Raw genomic sequence first — 19,221 nt, 5'->3', positions numbered from 1 at the left:
TCAATTTAAGCCTTTCCCATCCCACCTTCCAAGGATATGCCTTAGGCTCAGGGAGTCCATGTGACCTAACACATGGCTTTTGTAATCAGGCAACCAAGTTTTACACTCAACAAGTTTAAACCTCCAATGGTTTCTATATCATTCTGCAAATCTTTGTCTTTGCATCTCTTTTTTTAATGGCATTTGTTAAGGGCTTACTATGTGCTAAGCCCTGTACTGAGCACTGGGGTAGATATAAGCTAATCAGGTTGGACACAGTCCCTGTCCCACATGGGGCTCACAGTCTTTATTCCCTTTCTACGGATGAGGTAACAGAGACAAAGGGAAGTTAAATGACTTGCCCAAGGTCACACGGCAGACAAGTGGTGGAGCAGGGATTAGAGAACCCAGGTCCTTCTGACCCCCGGACCTATGCTCAATCCACTATCTTTGTTGGTATTCTTTCCAATTTGTAATGCTGATTAAACACTGACTTTGGCCATTATTCTTTTTTGGGAATATGGTTCAGTCATGGCTACTGGGGCCTTCGTAGAGACAGCAAACGGATCTTGGCTAACCCCCCTGCCTCCACTTTCCCTCTGGACTGCACTGAATATATAGGAGGGTCCATATTTTTAATCGTTGTTCAGTGTTAGCCAGGTGGCCCCAGTCTCATGAAGCCTGGGTGTCTGAGTCTGATAGAGATTCATTTTGTGTTTTTGCCAGGAGAAAAACAAATAAGATTGGTCTTCTAGACTGTAATTTATGATAGGAATAGGTGAGGTCCTTCCATATCTCCCCTTGTGGTTTGGTCACATGGTAGTACTATAAACTGAATACGACTGGAATTCACTATATTCTTCAAATAGAAGATTATAATCCAGAGCAACAACCTTTATAGTGAGTGAAGGCACAGACTCCACTGTCAATTTTCCCCTTTAAAAGAAAAATTCCATATAATGTGAGCCTATCTCCCTTTAGGCATAACTCCCTTATAACTGTCTGATAATATTCAGTCACAATTACTTATAAGCCTTTTATTTAGGAGGGGGGACACCTCTCCACCCACCCCATCTCCAAAAGATGGCTCTAAGCCTATAATCACAGACCTGTTAACGACCTTGAAAGATCATCTGGTTCAGTGCCCCACCCCTAGGTAGATGAATGACTAAACCAACCAGGACAGATGGTTGTCTATTCACTTCTTTAAAAATCTCTAGGGATGGAGAAACCTTAACCTCCCTTAGTAGTCTATTCTGATCCTTCATCAACTTGTCAGTCTAAACTACAATCCAAATAGTTTGATTTTTCAGAGGGTATAAAGAAACCACTGGTCAGCATCCTTCCCATTAAAAAAATGCCCTTCAAATTCTTGTACAAGTAATTAAATTCTTCCTTACCCTTTTCTTCTCTAGGCTAAATAAGTCACTTTTCCTAACTTTAACCCGTTTTTCCACTCGTATAGTCATTTCTCGTTAAACTTCTTTAGAAGAAAACCAGATGGGCCAAAATTTTGAAAAAGAACTATCTGGTGACAATAGATAACAGTTTCTTACATGGTGACTAATTTTACATTCACCTAAGTGGGTCTTCATGTCAAAAATGATCACATTGGCATTACTTGCTCAGGGAGATCATGCTATGGTGAAATCAAGCCCTTGGAAATTAAATAAGAAGAGGAAAATTATTCTGTAGGAAGGAATCTCACAGAAAATCATAAGATTGGAGTAAAGGTCAGAAGACTGTTAAAAATTGGCATTGCTTCCTGCCCAAATTTAGAGGCCATGCTTTTTTTTTGGTGGGGTGGTGTGGGGGGGCACGACACACTCATGATTCTGTTATTTCCAATTCCCAAATTGGATTTCCTCTGGAAGAGAAAACAGGCCTTCTGGGGGTTATGATGCCACATGCGGATCACAATATAGGATTCTAACTCATTCTCTCCTTGGAGAAAAGGGATGTTAATGGGGATAGCTGGTCTCCTATTGACTGAACAGTAATCCTTCCAGCTGCGGGGATGTGTTGACTAGGTTTGGGCAGAGATACGGCCAATACAGCCTGGACCAAAATATGTGAGGGTATTTAAGTGGCTGGGGTTGGGTGGGAAGTGGAGAACAGAACAAGGAAGTTGTTCTGAAAAGTGGGAATACAAACAGAAAAAGAGGTATTTATGCCTCCCCACCCCAACTATACAAATTACAAACGTCACTTACTCTTCCAGGATTCAGAAATTGCTCCAAAGTCTGCTACTTACCAAGGTGTGGCGTTTCATATGTTCCCTTCTTGTGAATTTTTTCCCACATATCTCACAAGGATAGGGCCTCTCTCCTGTATGGGATCGCATGTGTCTCTTCAAGATACACTGATGCATGGCTGAGAAACTGCAATATGGGCACTTGAATTTCTTTCTAATCACCGTGAATTCGTTTACTGAAAAATAGCAACCAGAACAAGCAAGTTACAACTCATTACATTTCAGGTGCATGCAAATGATCAGTTTCAGTAAAAATGAATTCTAAGCTTTAAATTCTCATTCAGAAGCTTAAAATGACTGAATCCCTTTTATTCTGAGGTTTGCTCTGGGAAGCTTCTGGGGTAGATGTCAAACCTTTATACATTTTAAATAGCAACCTCTAGCAGAGGCAGCTTCTATTAGTCAAATTGTTCCACGTTTGAGAGGGAATATAAAATAAAAATGGTTCTCTATATTATCAAGCGATCAGGAATTAGCTGATCATAAAATAGAAATCTGAAACTCAGGCACAGATCCAATTACATTATTCTTGCCCTGAAATACGGGAACTGCGATCTGCACTGCTTAGTCAGAAACACCTGAATTTTTAAAATTGAGACTACAGAGTTGAACTCTGAATTTCAGATGGGCCTGTCATAAACTAAGGCCAGAGAGCAAAAAAAGTTACCCAAGTGTCAAGTGTCATAGCAATGTTGTTAATAATGATCAAGATTGGATAGACACTGAATATATTTACTGGACAGGAAAGCACTTTCAAAACCAGCTATATTTTGGGTTTAAAAAGTTCCCAACAAATCCCCAAATAAAAATGGTAAATGGCTACAGAGACTGATCAATATTTGTATTTGTAACCAACTTCCTGGTAAAGTTGTAAAATCTTTGCCAGTTTAGCATATTTTTTCACACTTCTCAGAAAATTGTAGTTTTTTTTAAAAAAGGTAAATCTCCATTTTCAGCTCTGTGATTGCCATCCTTGGTTCAGAGATAAAGTGGAGTTCTCAACCTCGTTATGGGATTATATGTATGTTTTTTCAGTCTGGGAGTCAGTGCCCAAACTGGAGGTGATGTGTAAACTCCTCAAGGGCAGGGGCTATTTCTTTAATTTCCATTGTATGTTCCCAACACCTAGTACAGTGCTCTGCACACGGTAGGCACCCAATAAATGCTGTTGGTGAGGATATAAGGTGCTGGTGATTTTCCTTTTCATTATTATAATATGTTTTGAGACAACCAACGTTGTATCTCATTGCCTAAGAGAACACACTGCACAGACAAAAACAAAAATGAAAAATGCAAGTATAAACAAAAAGAGCAAAAAATAAATAAGGTGAACACAGATGATCTGATATTCACCCTAATAAAAATATCCATTTTGAAGCACCCATTCACAGCATGCTGATTTTGATACACTCATTTCCTTTTCATTTTGATGTTTTATGAAATGAAACCTACTTGAGCTCCATTTACACCCATTTCATCCAAAGTATAGTATTAGTGGTACGGGAGACCTTTTCTTCGAAGGTACCCTGGCTTGTATTCAATAAAGTACTCTGCACAAATGCTCTCACAATTTAATGGGCTTAAGTGAAAACCTAATGTGGGCTTAATGGTTACCACTATACGATGACCAGTTTCTGCCCAAGCAAATATGACTGCATTCTAAAAGCCCAAGTTAAAAAGGAGAAGTTCTCCCTTTGGTTAAATGTCAGTCAAAGCACCTGGTAAAATGATTAGCAGCTTACAAAACTAGTGTAAGAACTAAGTGCGATACATGTGACATTTCCACTGCTCAATGCCCCCCAAATCTCTTTTTGATTGATAATTTAGCTATTTCTGGAGCATGGCATTTCTTATATGAATACGCCTTTTTTTTCCTTAAAAGGCTGTCCTTCAGGGACAATGTGGGAAATAGGTTCCGTTTTAGTATTGAAGAAGTTATTTCTGGGGTGGATATTGCATACTCACATCCGGGCCTGAAGGTTGTGGGTTCAAATTCCGATCCAGGACTAAGGCCCATAGCCAGTGCTGACAAGGCTGTGTAGGATTAGAACATGCAGTACCGTTAGAGACATCATCTTTTAATGTCTCATTCTAAAGTCCCTTCTACTCTATTTGTGACTAGCTAAAGTGGAATTTCAAGATCCCATGTTCTTTTAAAAAAGAAATGAACAGAGAAAAAAACATATCTGATAATGAGATCCTGAGATCCTCAGAGTTGAGTGGCAATTTTCCCGCTGCACTCAGCAGGACTAAACACTCTAGTTTCTAGCACTAGACAATGAGGAGAAAACCCACAGGCACCTAAAAGCATCATTTTACCTGATAATTTTAATCTCTCCCACCGCACCTTTGACCAGAGCTGCTAACAAGTAGCAAAAAGGACTGGTTTATGTTTTGTTTCTTTTTCTCCTGCCTTCCCTAGGAAAAAGGGGCTAATCTGCTTTATTAATGGTAGCACAAACGTTGGTTTCTTTGACAAGCTCTTGTGGCATGACTAGAAACTCTTTCTTATAACCTGAGTATCAGGGAGCTTCCCAGGGAAGCTTGGGCACGGAACAAAACGGTGGCCAGTGCAAGACAGACACTGTTAAGGTTCTGGGGAGAATTTTATAGACCTCTCTTCTCTGGTGGGGCTCCCCTTCTCAAGCTTCCCAATGCGGCCTCCCTCTCCCAATTACCACCACTCTAGCTCCTCTTCCACCCCACTGCCCCTCATCAACTGACGGATACACTGGTCTAGCATGAAGCGTTATGAATGACCACAGGCACACAAGGAAGGAGAAACAATTTCACTGACTCTATCATTGTGCAGTTATTGGAAGACACCCGAGCTCCTTTCAGGGCCTTCAATTCAGAGAAGTTATAGCAAGGGGAAGTCCTGAGTATTTGTAAACTTGAAAGGCACTCAATGGAGTACTTCTTATTTGTAAAAGCTAGCTGGGCCAGCATGTCACAATTTCTGTGATTTGGTCTCTACCCACCTAAATCTTCTGCCCACCTTTACCCTATGCTCTTCAGTTCGACAGGCTCTAATCAGGTGCCTATTCTCTGCTAAACAGTGGCTGTGACCACCTTGGAAATGGTTGCTTTTCAGTGGAGGTAAAGCAAAACACACAGACACTCCAAAAGACCTAACAGCCTACATTCATAGTCACAGTATTTCTAACCCTAGAGACCTGGCCACCATTCACCCGCAATAAAAACAGGTTCTAGTGTCTGAAGCTTTGTGTGATCTATTGTTCAGCACATAATAGCTACTAAGCTTCCCTACCCAGTCACCATGCCACCAGTATTTAACTTATTTCTTTGTGAAGAATCTTCGAGTTAAAGGGTATGGAAAAATCTTCTGCTCTGACAAACTTGAATGGTCAACAATTTTACTCAAGTCCATGTCTTATATTTGATTAAAATGCTTAAAATACCTAGATTTTTATTAAAGAAGAACAGGTCAGCAAAGCTATTAGCGAATATTATTACTAGAAGCCAAAATGATGACGATAATCATTTACAAATTGCACAGGGAAGAGTTCTTTTAACTCACAGTCAGTGATCAAGTACATTTTGTAGTCCATATTTCCAAGGATCACTATAAATTAATTATCAGGTTATCCAAAGTAAACCAGTTATAAGCAGATTAGTTTAGAGGGCGTCAATCATTATAACCCTAAATAGTTGCAAAGAAATTTTCAGTACAATCATATTCAGAAGGAAAAATATGAATTTAGGCCATCATCTCCCTCTCTCCACATGTTTTCCTAAAGTTGACATTCTAGGTGTAACTTGATGCTACACTTTCACAAACAAAGCTCTCAAAAGAGTTACGACAATGCATTAATTATTTTGGAAAAGAACTGGCCACCAGTTCAGAGCCCCATAAGGCCTAGTTTTATAGGCATCAAGTAAACACTTAAAAACCATTCATAACCATGCACGTATAGGCCTGGTTCAAAGTTCCAAATATTTTAATAGGACACACTAGAGCAACATTAGATGGTTCCAAATTCCCAACATAAATGGAAAAACCCTTAAATCAATCCTTCTTTGAACCTCTACTTAATCTTCTGCACTCTTTTACTTATTCTGAAACCAGGCTTGATAGTGTTAAATGGGTAGACACATTCTGAGCAAAGGGGAGGAAACTGGTGAGATGGAAAGGTAATTTGGAGACAAGAACCACATGTTATATGCAGCCAAAATGCTACTCGAGAAAAAAAAAATGGAAACCTAATTTGGACACATTCAGAGAAAAAAAGATTTTCTAGAAAAAACTGCCATGTTACGATACAGTAAAATTTTGCCAAACTCCTCAACTGGTAAAGGGTGACAATACTTTTAGGCACAGTAAATGCAACAGTCTCACCTTTTGATCACCGCTTAACCAGGTAGGAGCCTACACTTTCCTGTGAATAGGCATGCCTGCCTTAAATTGCAGTATTGCCTTAAGGATATAGATCAACTTGAAGGAAGCATTTGGGTACATTATTATTTCACTTTTGTGCTTATTCTGATCAACTGGCCTTATTCCATAAAATTAAAATATTGATACTGCAGACCACATTCCCAGATTACTCTTATATGGATGCATCCGGCCCTGTCATGTACAACAAAGGATTACTGACTTCCCCTTCATTTCAGTTTGGTACTCCTGCATTCCCTCATCCCGACTCCAAGGAAGTCCCTTAATCAATCATATTTATTGAGTGCTTACTCTATGCAGAACACTGTACTAAGCGCTTGGGAGAGAACAATATAACAGAGTTGGTAGACAGACTCCCTGCCCACAAGAAGTTCACAGTCTAGAGGGGAAGACAGATGTTAAAATAAATTACAGATAGGTACGTAAGTGCTGAGGGTGAGGTGAATGAAGGGTACAAATCCAAGTGCAAATCCTTGGCACACTGGAGAAATTGCTTATGGCCCCGGCTACTAAGGAGCTCCCAAAGGGAGGAGAGATTTCCTATGCTGCTTCCCTCTCTGCCTTGGCTAGTGCTGAAGTGGCAAACAGCAGCAGTAGAAACTACACCAGAGATATGATGAGCATTGCTTCACTAATCATCATCATAATAATAGTTATATTTGTTAAGCACTATTCTGTGCCAGGCACTGTACTAAGCGCTTTGGTGGATACAAGCAAATTGGGTTGGACACAGTCCATGTCGCACATGAGGCTCACAGTCTCAATCCCCATTTTACAGTTGAAGTAACTGAGGGTCAGTGAAATTATTATTATTATTATTATTATTATTATTATTATTATTATTATTATTATTATTATTATTATTGTATTTGTTAGGCACTTACTATGTGCCAGGCACTGTTCTAAACACAGGAGTAGATACGAGGTAATCAGGTTGTCCCACACGGGGCTCACAGTCTTAATCCCCATTTTTCAGATGAGGGAACTGAGGCACAGAGTAGTTAAGTGGTTTGCCCAAGGTCACATAGCAGACAAGTGGCGGAGCCAGAATTAGACCCCAGGTCCTTCTGATTCCCAGGCCCATGCTCTATCCAGAGGCTGATTCTCTGCTGCCAATAGTATTTGTTAAGAGGACAGTCCATAAAGGAAGAACACCCAGTTGACATGGCCCTGGCCCTCAAGACTGTGACAGACCTTCCTGAGGGAGACTGACAATGTCTGGAATGATTAATACAGGGGCGGTCCATCCTGGGGCTCATCTCCTCAGAGAGATTGGATCTCTTTCTTCCAACATCTAGGAGAAAATGGGGGACAAATATCACAGAAGTCATTGAAAAATTTAATGGTCTTGGACCACTTTTTAAAAAGCGATATAGCTCTGAAATCAAGGTTTCTGCAAAGACCAAGAAGGAGATGTTGAATTAAATACAAGCCTACTTGACTGTTCACTGTTCCAAAATTAATCTCTATGTTCTTTTGAAAATAATCACTTGTCACCTTATTTTAAGTTTTTTGAAGTGTATTTACAGCAATCCCTCAGGCAGGAAAATGGAAAGGTTTTTATGGAGAAACTGAGACACGAACAGAGTAAAAGATTTGTCCGAAATTATACAGTCAAAACAAAATCAGGAATAAGATCCAGGCTTCACTCCTTACTTGAATCTCAACTCCCTTATTCATACCTTCATTAATTAATTAAAGTCAAAATAAGCAATAAAAATGATTTCTACTATCTTCATCCCCCAAACCAGAGCAACTCCTCAACAATTCTCACAGTTTGAGTACTTCAGAACTGTACAGCAACAAAAGTGTTTTGGAAGCAGTTTTATTAAAAACAAGATAATTTTTAAAAATATCCATGATTTCTATTTCTATAAACACTGAGACATACAAAAATACTTTAAAGGTTTTACATATTTTAGGTTTCTGAGTTTCATAGTATAGATTTATTAAACATTTAATAACAACAACTTTGATCTAAGTGTGTAATGCATAGATTTTTCTAAAAATGTTAAAATGTGTAAGTGATATTCCCTAAAAGTAGCAGCATCAGAATCCTAGGAAATGATCATCGACCAAGACCAGTGAGGTAAACAACTATATGGCATAAAGAGTAACACGAGGTAAATAAAGGATTTATTCCCTAAGAGTTTTACACTAAAACTAGGACAATATTTCTTTACAAACATTTTAAGTAATTGTGCATTTTTTCAAAAGTATCTGCATTATGAACTTTATAATTTTCTCAAGTAATAACTGAATTCAGAGGTAACTTTCATTATTATTGTGCATTTTAAAAATAATTCCTTTGGTACCTCCAGCTTGTAAAAAAGTTGGCTTATGATATTCCTGTCAATTTTTTTTTGAAAGACTTATACCTAGTTTCCTACAGTGAGGGGCTTGCATTCTTGCAAAACCTATTGCCAAGGGAAATTCATACCAAACTACTCATAGGTCTGGAAATTATCTGCAAAAACGTTTATTCTGACACCATGCGGTCCATACTCAAACAGGTACACAGTGTCAGATGAACATTCCCTAATTTCCTAACAGTGTTCTAGCAAGGATGCCTAGTGAAAACACGAGGAATGGCAGAACTGAGTGTACTGAACAATCTCCGATCATCTCTTTTCAAACCCAAAACTTAATATTCCCCAAAGACCTAGAGAATAAGTAAAGTGACACAAACCATAAAAACACTAAGAAGGATGAATGAAATGAAAGATGCAGAGATATTACATATTCTTAGAAATCAAAATCTTGCTGTGCCAAGTTCAAATACAGAATCCTATTAAAAAATAGAAAAAAAATCTCTATTAAGGTACGTATTCCAAGTCTAAATGTGGCAGGCTTTCTAAATCAGTGATAGAGGAAACTCATTTGATTTGGCATCTGAAAGTCTAAAGAAAGCTCTATCAAAACATTTGGCTGCAATTTTACAGAAATATAAGTGTTCTATGAACAGCGACTGACTGGAAAAATCAAGGGAATACGATGCAGCTCTATTAAAAACCCCTCTCCCCTTGACAACAAGTTCCAAGATACTTGCGTAATATTTCCTAAATTCTGCAACAGGATTTCTGGATTTCACTGGCTTTCATTCTTGATGTCCCTACTTCTCCTCTTTTTTTATTTCCATTGCCATCTGCTTCTAATTCCAGGAGAACCTGTTCATTTCCTTTGGCTAAAGGAAGTAGGAAAGGAGGTAGGGCAGGCCTAACTCCTTGCCAGGCATGTCTTCTAATGCTACTGCACTGTGCTTTTCCCAAGGGCTTAGCACTGTACCCTGCACACAGTAAGTGCTCAATAAATACCACTGATTACTGCACGGTGGTGCTGCCTGCTTATTAGATGTCCCAGAGACACCTACAGCATTCAAGCCAAATCTGGTCTTACCCAAATACTTGGAGGAGGGGAAAACAAGGATGAGAAATAAGGTAGATAGGTCTCAAAATTAGCCTGCCTCAGGACATATACTAGCCAAAAATCAACCTAAGACAAGTGCCACTGTTTGATTCTGTGGGTTACTGTAAAAACCATTCACCTGCATATCAACAAGATTTAAGCAGTTGTTTTTATCACTAACCTAAAGAGCTATATGGCACACCATTTTCTCAATCATAAGTATTGTATAAAATAAAATACAATAACTACCAAACTAAATTCTGCAATACGATTTAATGTACGAACCTAATCCGAAATGGCACCTTCCAAGATTTTTTTAAAATGGCATTTGTTAAGCACTTACTGTACGTCAAGCACCGTTCTAAGTGCTGGGGTAAATACAAGTTAATCAGGTCAGAGTCCCTGTCCCACTTGGGGCTCTCAGTCTAAGTAAGAGGGAGAAGAGGGATTGAATCTCCATTTTACATTTGAGAAAACCAAGGCATAGAGAAGTTACGTGACTTGCCCAAGGTCACACAGCAAGCAAGTAGCAGAGCTGGGATTAGAACTCAGGTCTCCTGACTTCAAGACATGCTTTTTCCACTAGGCTACACTGCTTTTTCAATTCTAAAAACATATCATGAACTGCAAGTAATTTATTTTAATCTTGCTACTTAGATACCATTTAAGTTGTCTTGGCAGAGTTTCGATGACCATGTAATAATTGTGAAAACCAACTGTTTTGTTCAAGGAGCATTCTGGCTTTGTTCAGTGGATAGTTTTCGCTAATATCAACAATAAATCCATTGCCACTTGAAAAACCACTTAGCACCAAAGGAAGTTGCTGACAAATCCATGACAAAGTTTGCACACTGTATTTAAAATCTAGTTCTTTGCATGTGTATAAGAATATAAGACATACCACTGTTGGATCAGACCAGTGTTGTCTCTGTCAGTGGCAACAAGGATGCATGGAGGAACTTTGTGTTGGCTGATCTGTGAAATTTATTCTACTAGCTTTGGCTGTACTATCTAACATTCCTAACTTTTTCCCTTTCACCCCCAACTTTCTCTCTAACAACCCATTTTACCCTTCTCATCCTTGACATTTTCTGCTTTTCCAATTTTGGGGAACACCAATTCCAATGCACTCTCTGTTTCCTTTTGTCTGTTTCAAGCTTCAGTGACTAAGAGCCGTATCTTTCTCCCCACATCTGAGATAACGCACTTCAGAACAGTGTAATTTAACTTATAGCTCTGTCATTGGTCCAACGGACCAATCGTGAGACCTGGGTTTTCATCCATATTCTGCCTGGTGGGACTAGGCCACTGGTGATGAAAATTACACACCATCTAGGTGTGACAGGAATCATACCTGGATAATAATGGGAGAAGACCACAGCAGTTACTAAAGCAACTACCTGATTCATGGTACTATGGCACAGCATTGGCAATATGCTGTGGTCACACTGGCTGTAAATGGGCACTGCATGTAAAAACTCTTTATATTCATATAGCAATGTTCTACAGCCCTGCTTACCCACTCACTCAAACTGCACAAGCCACTACCACTATAATCAATTCCTTCGCCTAGGTTCTTGTTCCTGAAGGATTAAGGCTCATTACGTCATTCCTGAGGAGAGACTCTATCATGCAATGATAATGCAGGAAGAAGCAACACCTGGCAATCACGGCAGGCAGTGTGGTCTAACGGTAAGAACACAGGCCTAGGAGCCAGAGGACTTGGGTTCTAATCTCAGCCCCACCACCTGGCTGGTGTGTAACCTTGGGCAAGTCACTTAATTTCTCTGTGCCTCCATTACCTCATCTGTAAAATGGGGATTAAGATTGTGAGCCCATATGTCCAACCTGATTAGCTTGTATCTAACCCAGCACTGGGAAGAGTGATTGGACCACAGTAGGCATTTAACAAATACCATAAAAATAGAAAATAAATTTAAAAAGGGAAAAAAATTCCCTTTGAAAATCAACCTTAAAAATCTACTGCAGAATTAATCTATCAGCCAGTCAGTGGCATCTACTGAGTGCTTACTTTGTGCAGAGCACTATAGTAAGTGCTTGGGAGAGTGCAACACAAGAGTTGGGAGTCATGTTCCCTGCCCACAACAAACCTACTGCCTAGAGAGGAACATCCACTCTCAGGTGTCAATTTCAACAGAGCCAATGATACATTTTCAAACCCAGAAATGTTTAAAAATGTTCATCATTTCTAACTAGAGGCCCATTTAACTTTACCACAGGTAAACTAATGCAAATAAATTATTAGTCAAAAGGACATCTTTCAAAGACAAACCCAAAACAAACAAATCCCAACAACAACAACAAAACCTTTCTAGTAGCTCATCACCCCAAAGATTTATGATGAGAGAAAATGGACTAAATAACCTATGTAGACTCCTTTCAGCTCAACTGGTTTATAATCTCTATTTAAATGGACAATTTCATTTTTCTTTGAAACCAGATATCTATGAATAGGAGGAGGAAGGTGCAGTAAATAGTGCAGCTGGAAACATAAAACACCATTAAAGTGCTAATCAAGAAGAAATACTCTTCAATAAAATCCATCAACTGTATTTCAACTTTAAGTTTGCAAGATGTGCAGTGTTTTAACTGCAGAATAAAAAGTAGTGGGTTCTACTTCCCTAATGGCAAGCAAGCTACAGCACATTTCCAATTCTTTCTCTCTACGACCACCCAAAAAAGAAAAGGTAAAAAAGAACCAGATCCTTCTCAAATTTCTACCTCAGAACCTGGAGCTCATGGTACCGAGTGCATATTTAATTCCCACTAAAAAGTATGAGTCCTCCAAGCAAAGTTACAAGCTAGAAGCCAGTTATTTTTGCTAACAGGAAAGTGTAGCATCTTTGCTAGTCAACTGCTGTTTCCTCATCAGTTTCCACACTATCCAAAAGTTCATCCTCCACCGGTTGGGAAGTGCCCATGTAGCATACTTTAACATGAGTGGAAAGATTTTTTTGGGTACCAAAACCCTTGCCACAGAAGAGACACATAAAAGACCGTTCGCTGGAATGCACAGACAGAAGATGCCGATTCAGGTCTGTCTTGTCCCTAAACAACTTAAAGCAATGGGGGCATTGCATCTTCTTGTGATTACAATGGATAGTCTTTTCATGCCGGTCCATGTTTGACTTTAGGGTGAAACTGGCAGGGCACTTTGAACACTGGAAACGGGCGAGTTGACCAGGTGGCATGTGATCAGCAAGGCTAGTGAGCAGAGGGCGAGGATAGTCAATTAAGTCAAATGGGAGAAATACGGAAAAGGCATGTTCATGGACGTGTTCTCTCAGCTTCACTGGATTTTCCAACATCCTTCCACAGAAGCCACACATCATTCTCTGGTTTAGGCTGGAGTCCAGAGAGAGAGCTCCATTGTTTAAATACACATCTTCTGGTCTTGAAGCATTTATATCTAAAAACAGAAACACACAAGTCAGAGGCAGCCAGTGCAAAATCAAATGAAACTATAAAAGCAAATGATTCTAAACCCAGCTCCCATTTACCTGGGTCGGTGTTGTCAAACTGCCAGAAGGTGAAAATGCCATCGTGGGTCACCTGCAAATTAAAAATGCAATTAATTTAAAGTGAACAAACACACCCAAATAAGAATGTTTTACATTGTTAGTCTAAAAAAAATCCAAACAATCCAAACAGAGGACAACGATACTGGGGATGCCCATTTCACCTCTGCTTATTTTTCCATCAAGAATACTGTCAAACTTTAAAAGTAACTATTTTCCCCGACAAATACATAAACCTAGGTAAGGGCCTGGATTGCTTATTTTCTTTTTTCACGGTCTCTAGTCTCATGGTTTCAATGATAAATAAATAGTTCCTTTTTCTTTAAGCTCTTTATACTGTGCCACGGTCTGGCAGATGGTGACCCCTCTATGGGGTAGAGCAAAACACGAGTCTGGACTGATCTGTAAGAAATATGGCTCTGTCAAGGCACTTTGAGTACAATGAACTAAATAAAGGTTTACTTTTGCTTATTACATGAGGCAGAGTTTTCATTTATACATAGACATTTATCATTTCATGGATCAAATTTTTTGGAAGAAACTGCTTCTGAACTTTAAATTTTAAAGAAAATCCTAAATGACTTTAAAGCATGTACTCTTCGTACCTCAGGCTATGAAAGATTTTAGGACAATTCGTTGAAAAACCTCAATGCATGCCTTCTACCAGTAGCAGATTCAAGATAATCGAGAAAGGGAAGAGACTGGGCAGAAGGTAGGCCAAATGCTAGAGAATCCGATTTGCTATATTAGAAATGAATTACTACAATCTGAAATTTTAAGCACAATTATTCATTTCAAATGTCTTACTGAGGTAAATACAAACTACAGTTCTTGAGGGTTTTTTTTTCTGATGAGGTCTCTTTTATAAGCCTATAAAACCCACCCCAGTATTTTAAAATGGGGCTATCCTTTGACTCTTACCTGGGTTGAAGGCAGCATCTCTCCTTTTATCATGGTTTCTGGTGACATTTCACCAGAATGGGAGAACCTGGGGGGGCTCTGATTGGAAAGGTGTGATGAAGGCAGCAGGGGAGATGATGCTTCCACTTTGCTATCAAATTCGCCCCATGAACGATTCAAGTTGGTGCCAGGCCCTGGGGAACACAGGAAACGAGTCTCACCCACGTGAACTAGCACCAGCTGGTGGTTTAAAAAAAGGCCCCGAAAGGCAGTGAATGAGCACTTGTAGTTTATCTTCTGTCAGTGGGAGGGAACGCAGCAGTATAATGATGCCAGGATTTTTGCTGGGGTTGGGTGGTTTTTTTTTTTTTGGATGCTTTAATCAGCTTTCCCACCCAAAACGCCAGTTTCCTGCATGGGTTGTCTGGGTTGAAAATTTCTCTCTCACAGCAGTAAAATGGTCACTAAAGAGAGTTACAGCATAGACAGGATCACAGGGGAGGAAAAGCATTAAGTACAATTAGTCTCACTTTCCTTCTTTTTAGAAAAGAGCTTCCACTATTCACCTAAAGAAAGGTATGCTGAGATTTTTATCAATTTCTTTTTTTCAGAAAGTTGTTCGAAAGTATCAGTGTCAAATTCACCTTACAAATTGTAGTATAAAGAAAATATTAAAAACTCTGAACAAAAATACCTTCACCAAGGACATGTGAATTAACTTCACTCACAAATCCCCAAACACTTTGTGTATGCATATGTGTGTTGTGCATATGTGCACATCCTGGGGTCAAGAGGATTGAGAAGAAATGGCGAACAAATTAACTGACTTGCTGGATTTTCCACTAGTTACCCCAGAACACGTGTCAAATGTGTTAAAAGAAGATTTACTAAAAATACTTGGTAAGAACTTTTTAGACATTCCTCTGGTATTGCACAACAGTGAACCTGGTTTATTTTTAGACCTGACAAAGCCAGAAAAGTTTGGCAATTCTAATCAAAGAACCATCACTTTTATTTTACACAAGTATTAAAAGCTTTACATTTATCCGTAGGTACACATATGTTTTTTATGCAAAGCAATTCCATCTTTAGTTCATGTCAAGAATCGTGTTTTAGTTTCACTCTTTTGATGTGACTAGAACAAAACTTATGGGACCTCATCAAGTTAATACACACATATATATCAAACATAATAGGAAAATTTTAAAGAAGAGGGGAAAACATTTTGAAGATTTCCACTGAGTGTGAATATAAGGATAGCCTATTATAAAGGAGCTAGTGGAAAGCAACATGGAACTAAATTACACGGCAAATTGACAAAGCCTGGAATATATTGGTTAGTGATTATCTGATGATGTTTTCAGTTACTACAAAGTGAGCTTCCAATTCCTTAACTCTAAACCAAGCCAACAGGATTTCCTAAAAGGCAATAAAAAGTGTTCAAAACCAGACTGTAGGATCCACTTTCAATATTCAAATTAAATAGTTAAAAAAAATCCAGAAGAGTTGCAATGGCATGACCCAAGTACCCTGTTTGAGGCCAAAACACCAGAATTTTTTCTCATGAAGTTAAAATCACCAGATTCTAATTACAGTCCAATGCAATGCTATTCGCTGATTACTAAGTAGCTTTGGGAAATTAAATACAGAATACAATGTGCTTCTATTTTCCCTAAAATGGCAGTAAATAAGTAAACATTGAGGATGATGATTGTGTATTCCCTATATTCTGTGATATACCAAAATAGCATTGGGTACTCAAAAAATGGTAACAGTTAACACTGTTGATCGTCATCATCAATTGTATTTATTGAGCACTTACTATGTGCAGAGTACTGTACTAAGTGCTTGGGAAGGTACAATACAACAGAATTAGTAGATACGTTCCCTGCCCATAATGAGCTTACAGTCTGCGGAGGGGAGAGAGACATTAAAATAATGATGATGTATAAGGTCACGTTGAAAAGGTCATACCGGCAATCTTACAAGCATAAACATATATCATCATTGAAAACAGAAAGGTAAAATATCATCTGTGAACTTTTGAAGCATTTAAAAAACATCAGCAAAATGACCAATGCAAAACTGAAGCAATTAAAAATGGCAACATTAAGTCGCACCAAGTTTTTACATCTGATACAACACTACATGCACAAATGACAAAACAAAATTTTCAAATTATATTCAATTTTTGCTTGTACTCTAAGAAATGATGGAGTTGTACTTAAATTCCATGTAACTTTTTTTTTCCAAAGTGGCAGATTCTTTAATAGAAAGGCATTATATAAATTCCATGAATAAATCGAGGACAAGGCTCTCCCCCCAAAATTAGACATTGCCTTTTCTTTACAGAATCTGTGCTTTACGGCAAGGTTATCCATAACCAATCCAAGATACATGGATATACTATTCCATTTTCAAAGTGATTCAGCAATCTCATTTGTAACCCATCACTGTGGTTTACCATTCTCCTCACAGAAAAGTTCTTATAAGATAGGTATACACTGTTATTTCAAAAATGCAATTTACCCATTTTACTACTGAAATCACTCTTATTTAAAAAAAGAGATTCTCTAGGACTGGTATACTACAAGATGGCAAATTTCACAGTACATTACATCTACCTAGTATAGACGTTGCCCTGTTGTCCATAAATCTTTAAAAAAAATCACGAAAACATTCAGAACTGTAATTTTCTAGGTTAAATAATGGCTTTAACATCAGAGGGAAGAGCGAGAAAAGTAGGAAGGGGTAAGAGCCTTCAATAATGCTACTCAATCAATCAGTGGTATTTATTGAGTGCCTACTGGGTGCAGAATATTGTATTAAGCTTTTGACAGAGTGCAATACAATAGAGTTGGTAGATACGATCCTTGCCCATAATGAGCTAACAGTCTAGAGAAGAAGGCAGGCATTGAAATAAATTACAAATAGGGGAAATGGGAGAGTAGACGGAAATGTATATTAATAAGTGCGAGGGGCTGGGGTAAATATCTAGTGCTTAATGTGTACAGTCCTCTCAGGGTCACACCTGAAGAGTTTCCGGTACTCTAACAGTCTCAACTATGGGAGGGAGAGTCAAGCAGAGGCATACCCTTTCCATTCCTAGCTTGGGCAGTGGCTGGCGAGTGGAAGGCAATCTGCTACAAGTCAAAATTCACCTGTGCTGGGCAGCAGCGACATGGGAGAAAGTCAAGGGAAGAGACTCAAGTTTACTGCGCGGAAGGAGGCAATGGTAAACCACTTCTGTATTTTGACCAAGAAAACTCTATGGATCCACTACCAGAACAACTGCAGATGGAGGTGGAGTGTTCTGGGAGAGATGCGTCTATGGCGTCGCTATGGGTCGGAGGCGACTCGACACCTAAGACAAGACAAGGGATATGGATCCAAGTGCTTAAGTGATGTAGAACGGAGGGTGGGTAGGGGAAATCTGCTTGGCTCATAGTAAGCACTTAACAAATACCATTATTATTATTATTATATGTGGGCCTGGTAAAGGAAAGGCTATTGGAGATGATGTGATTTTAGTATGGCTCGGAAGGTAGATACAGTGGTGGTCTGTCAGATATGATAGGGAGGAGGGAGTTTCAGACCAGAGGGAGGATGTGGGCAAGGGACTGGTGGTGAGACAGATGAAACTGCAGTACAGTGAGTAGACTGGTGACAGAAGAGTGAAGAGTGAGGGCTGGGTTGTAGTAGGAGATCAGTAAGGAAAGTAGGAGGGAGACAGATTAGTTTAGTGCTAGTTCCAGACTCGAGCTGGGGAGAATTTGAATGAAGGCCATACCCCAACAACTGAATTTTCTTAACTTAGGTGCTCATTCTCCTGCTGCTGACCGTTGACATTTATTTAGCGTCTACTGAATGCTGTTCATTTCTCCCCTTAAAAGAGGGATCATACTGAAGTTCCCATGTATTTCTACAGAAAAATTCCTGAGTCTATCTGAATTACCCTCAAATATATTTCATTCAAATATCAATTCATCTCCCAAATAACTGTCAGCCCAAGGAAAATCAATGAAAAATCTGAATATATTAAAATTCAATAACCTGAGGAAACGAAGCATGATTTCAAACATTCTTTGCTTCAAGTAAACATTATTCTTGTCAATGACAGACAATCTAAAAATAAAATGTTAAACACTAAGCATGCATGGGAAAAATCCTGGTATATCATGAAGCTTCTTTATAACGCACTTCAGGGGACCCAATGTTACATAAACAGTTTTAATAACTAAAGACAACCAAGTAAACAGGAAAAGGCAAACTTCGACATATGTACCCCACAAAATATGAGTCTAAAGACATGAAAGTGGTTTCTAAGTCAGTTATATCAATGAGAAAACTAAAAATCTTGTTTGCCCTTGCATTTTGGAAATTATAACTTTAAAAACTCAAATCCACGGTCAATTTCTTCAGGTGGGAACACAAGACAAAGAACATAAGAGTACGATCATGTAAATCATTTGATGCTGAGTTTTCAAGTGATCTTTAGCCCAAACTTACTTTTTATGGTTTAATTGGTAAAACAGAGTTCTAATTTCTAAAATTCATACAGAATAAATAGGAGGGTTAATATAAGATGAAAGTCATGAATTAATCAAGAGTATAAACTCAACTAGGATCATTTAGACATGACAGCTGTATTAGAAACAAGCTTAGACACAGTCCTTTCTTCAACTTCATTCTCAGCTATTGTACACAGAAAAAAACACAAAGGAGCC

The 19,221-nt window shown here is 38.7% G+C and overlaps 1 protein-coding gene and 1 non-coding gene across 5 annotated transcripts in view; one reads left to right on the top strand and one right to left on the bottom strand.

The window, feature by feature from the left end:
• Positions 1-19,221, bottom strand: part of ZBTB46 (zinc finger and BTB domain containing 46) — a 103,782-nt gene that overhangs the window by 10,776 nt on the left and 73,785 nt on the right. For 2 of the 4 annotated variants that reach the window (XM_038750203.1, XM_038750204.1), the window contains exons 5-7: positions 14,516-14,688; positions 13,577-13,628; positions 12,689-13,485 (exon numbers count right to left, since the gene is read on the bottom strand). In XM_038750203.1, the coding sequence (XP_038606131.1) occupies positions 12,923-13,485; positions 13,577-13,628; positions 14,516-14,688 (788 nt within the window). In that variant the 3' untranslated portion in view covers positions 12,689-12,922. Of the gene's footprint in view, positions 1-2,233; positions 2,410-4,198; positions 4,268-12,688; positions 13,486-13,576; positions 13,629-14,515; positions 14,689-19,221 lie in introns of those variants that run through there. The other 2 variants (XM_038750205.1, XM_038750206.1) reach the window with 2 other exon arrangements.
• Positions 17,508-17,645, top strand: LOC119931859. Its single transcript, XR_005452166.1, has one exon. It is a non-coding gene; the product is annotated as a small nucleolar RNA SNORA7 (small nucleolar RNA).

This window comes from Tachyglossus aculeatus, chromosome 8 (assembly GCF_015852505.1).
Source record: "Tachyglossus aculeatus isolate mTacAcu1 chromosome 8, mTacAcu1.pri, whole genome shotgun sequence".
NCBI classification, from domain to species: Eukaryota; Metazoa; Chordata; class Mammalia; order Monotremata; family Tachyglossidae; genus Tachyglossus; species Tachyglossus aculeatus.
This window is presented reverse-complemented; position numbering and strand designations above follow the sequence as displayed.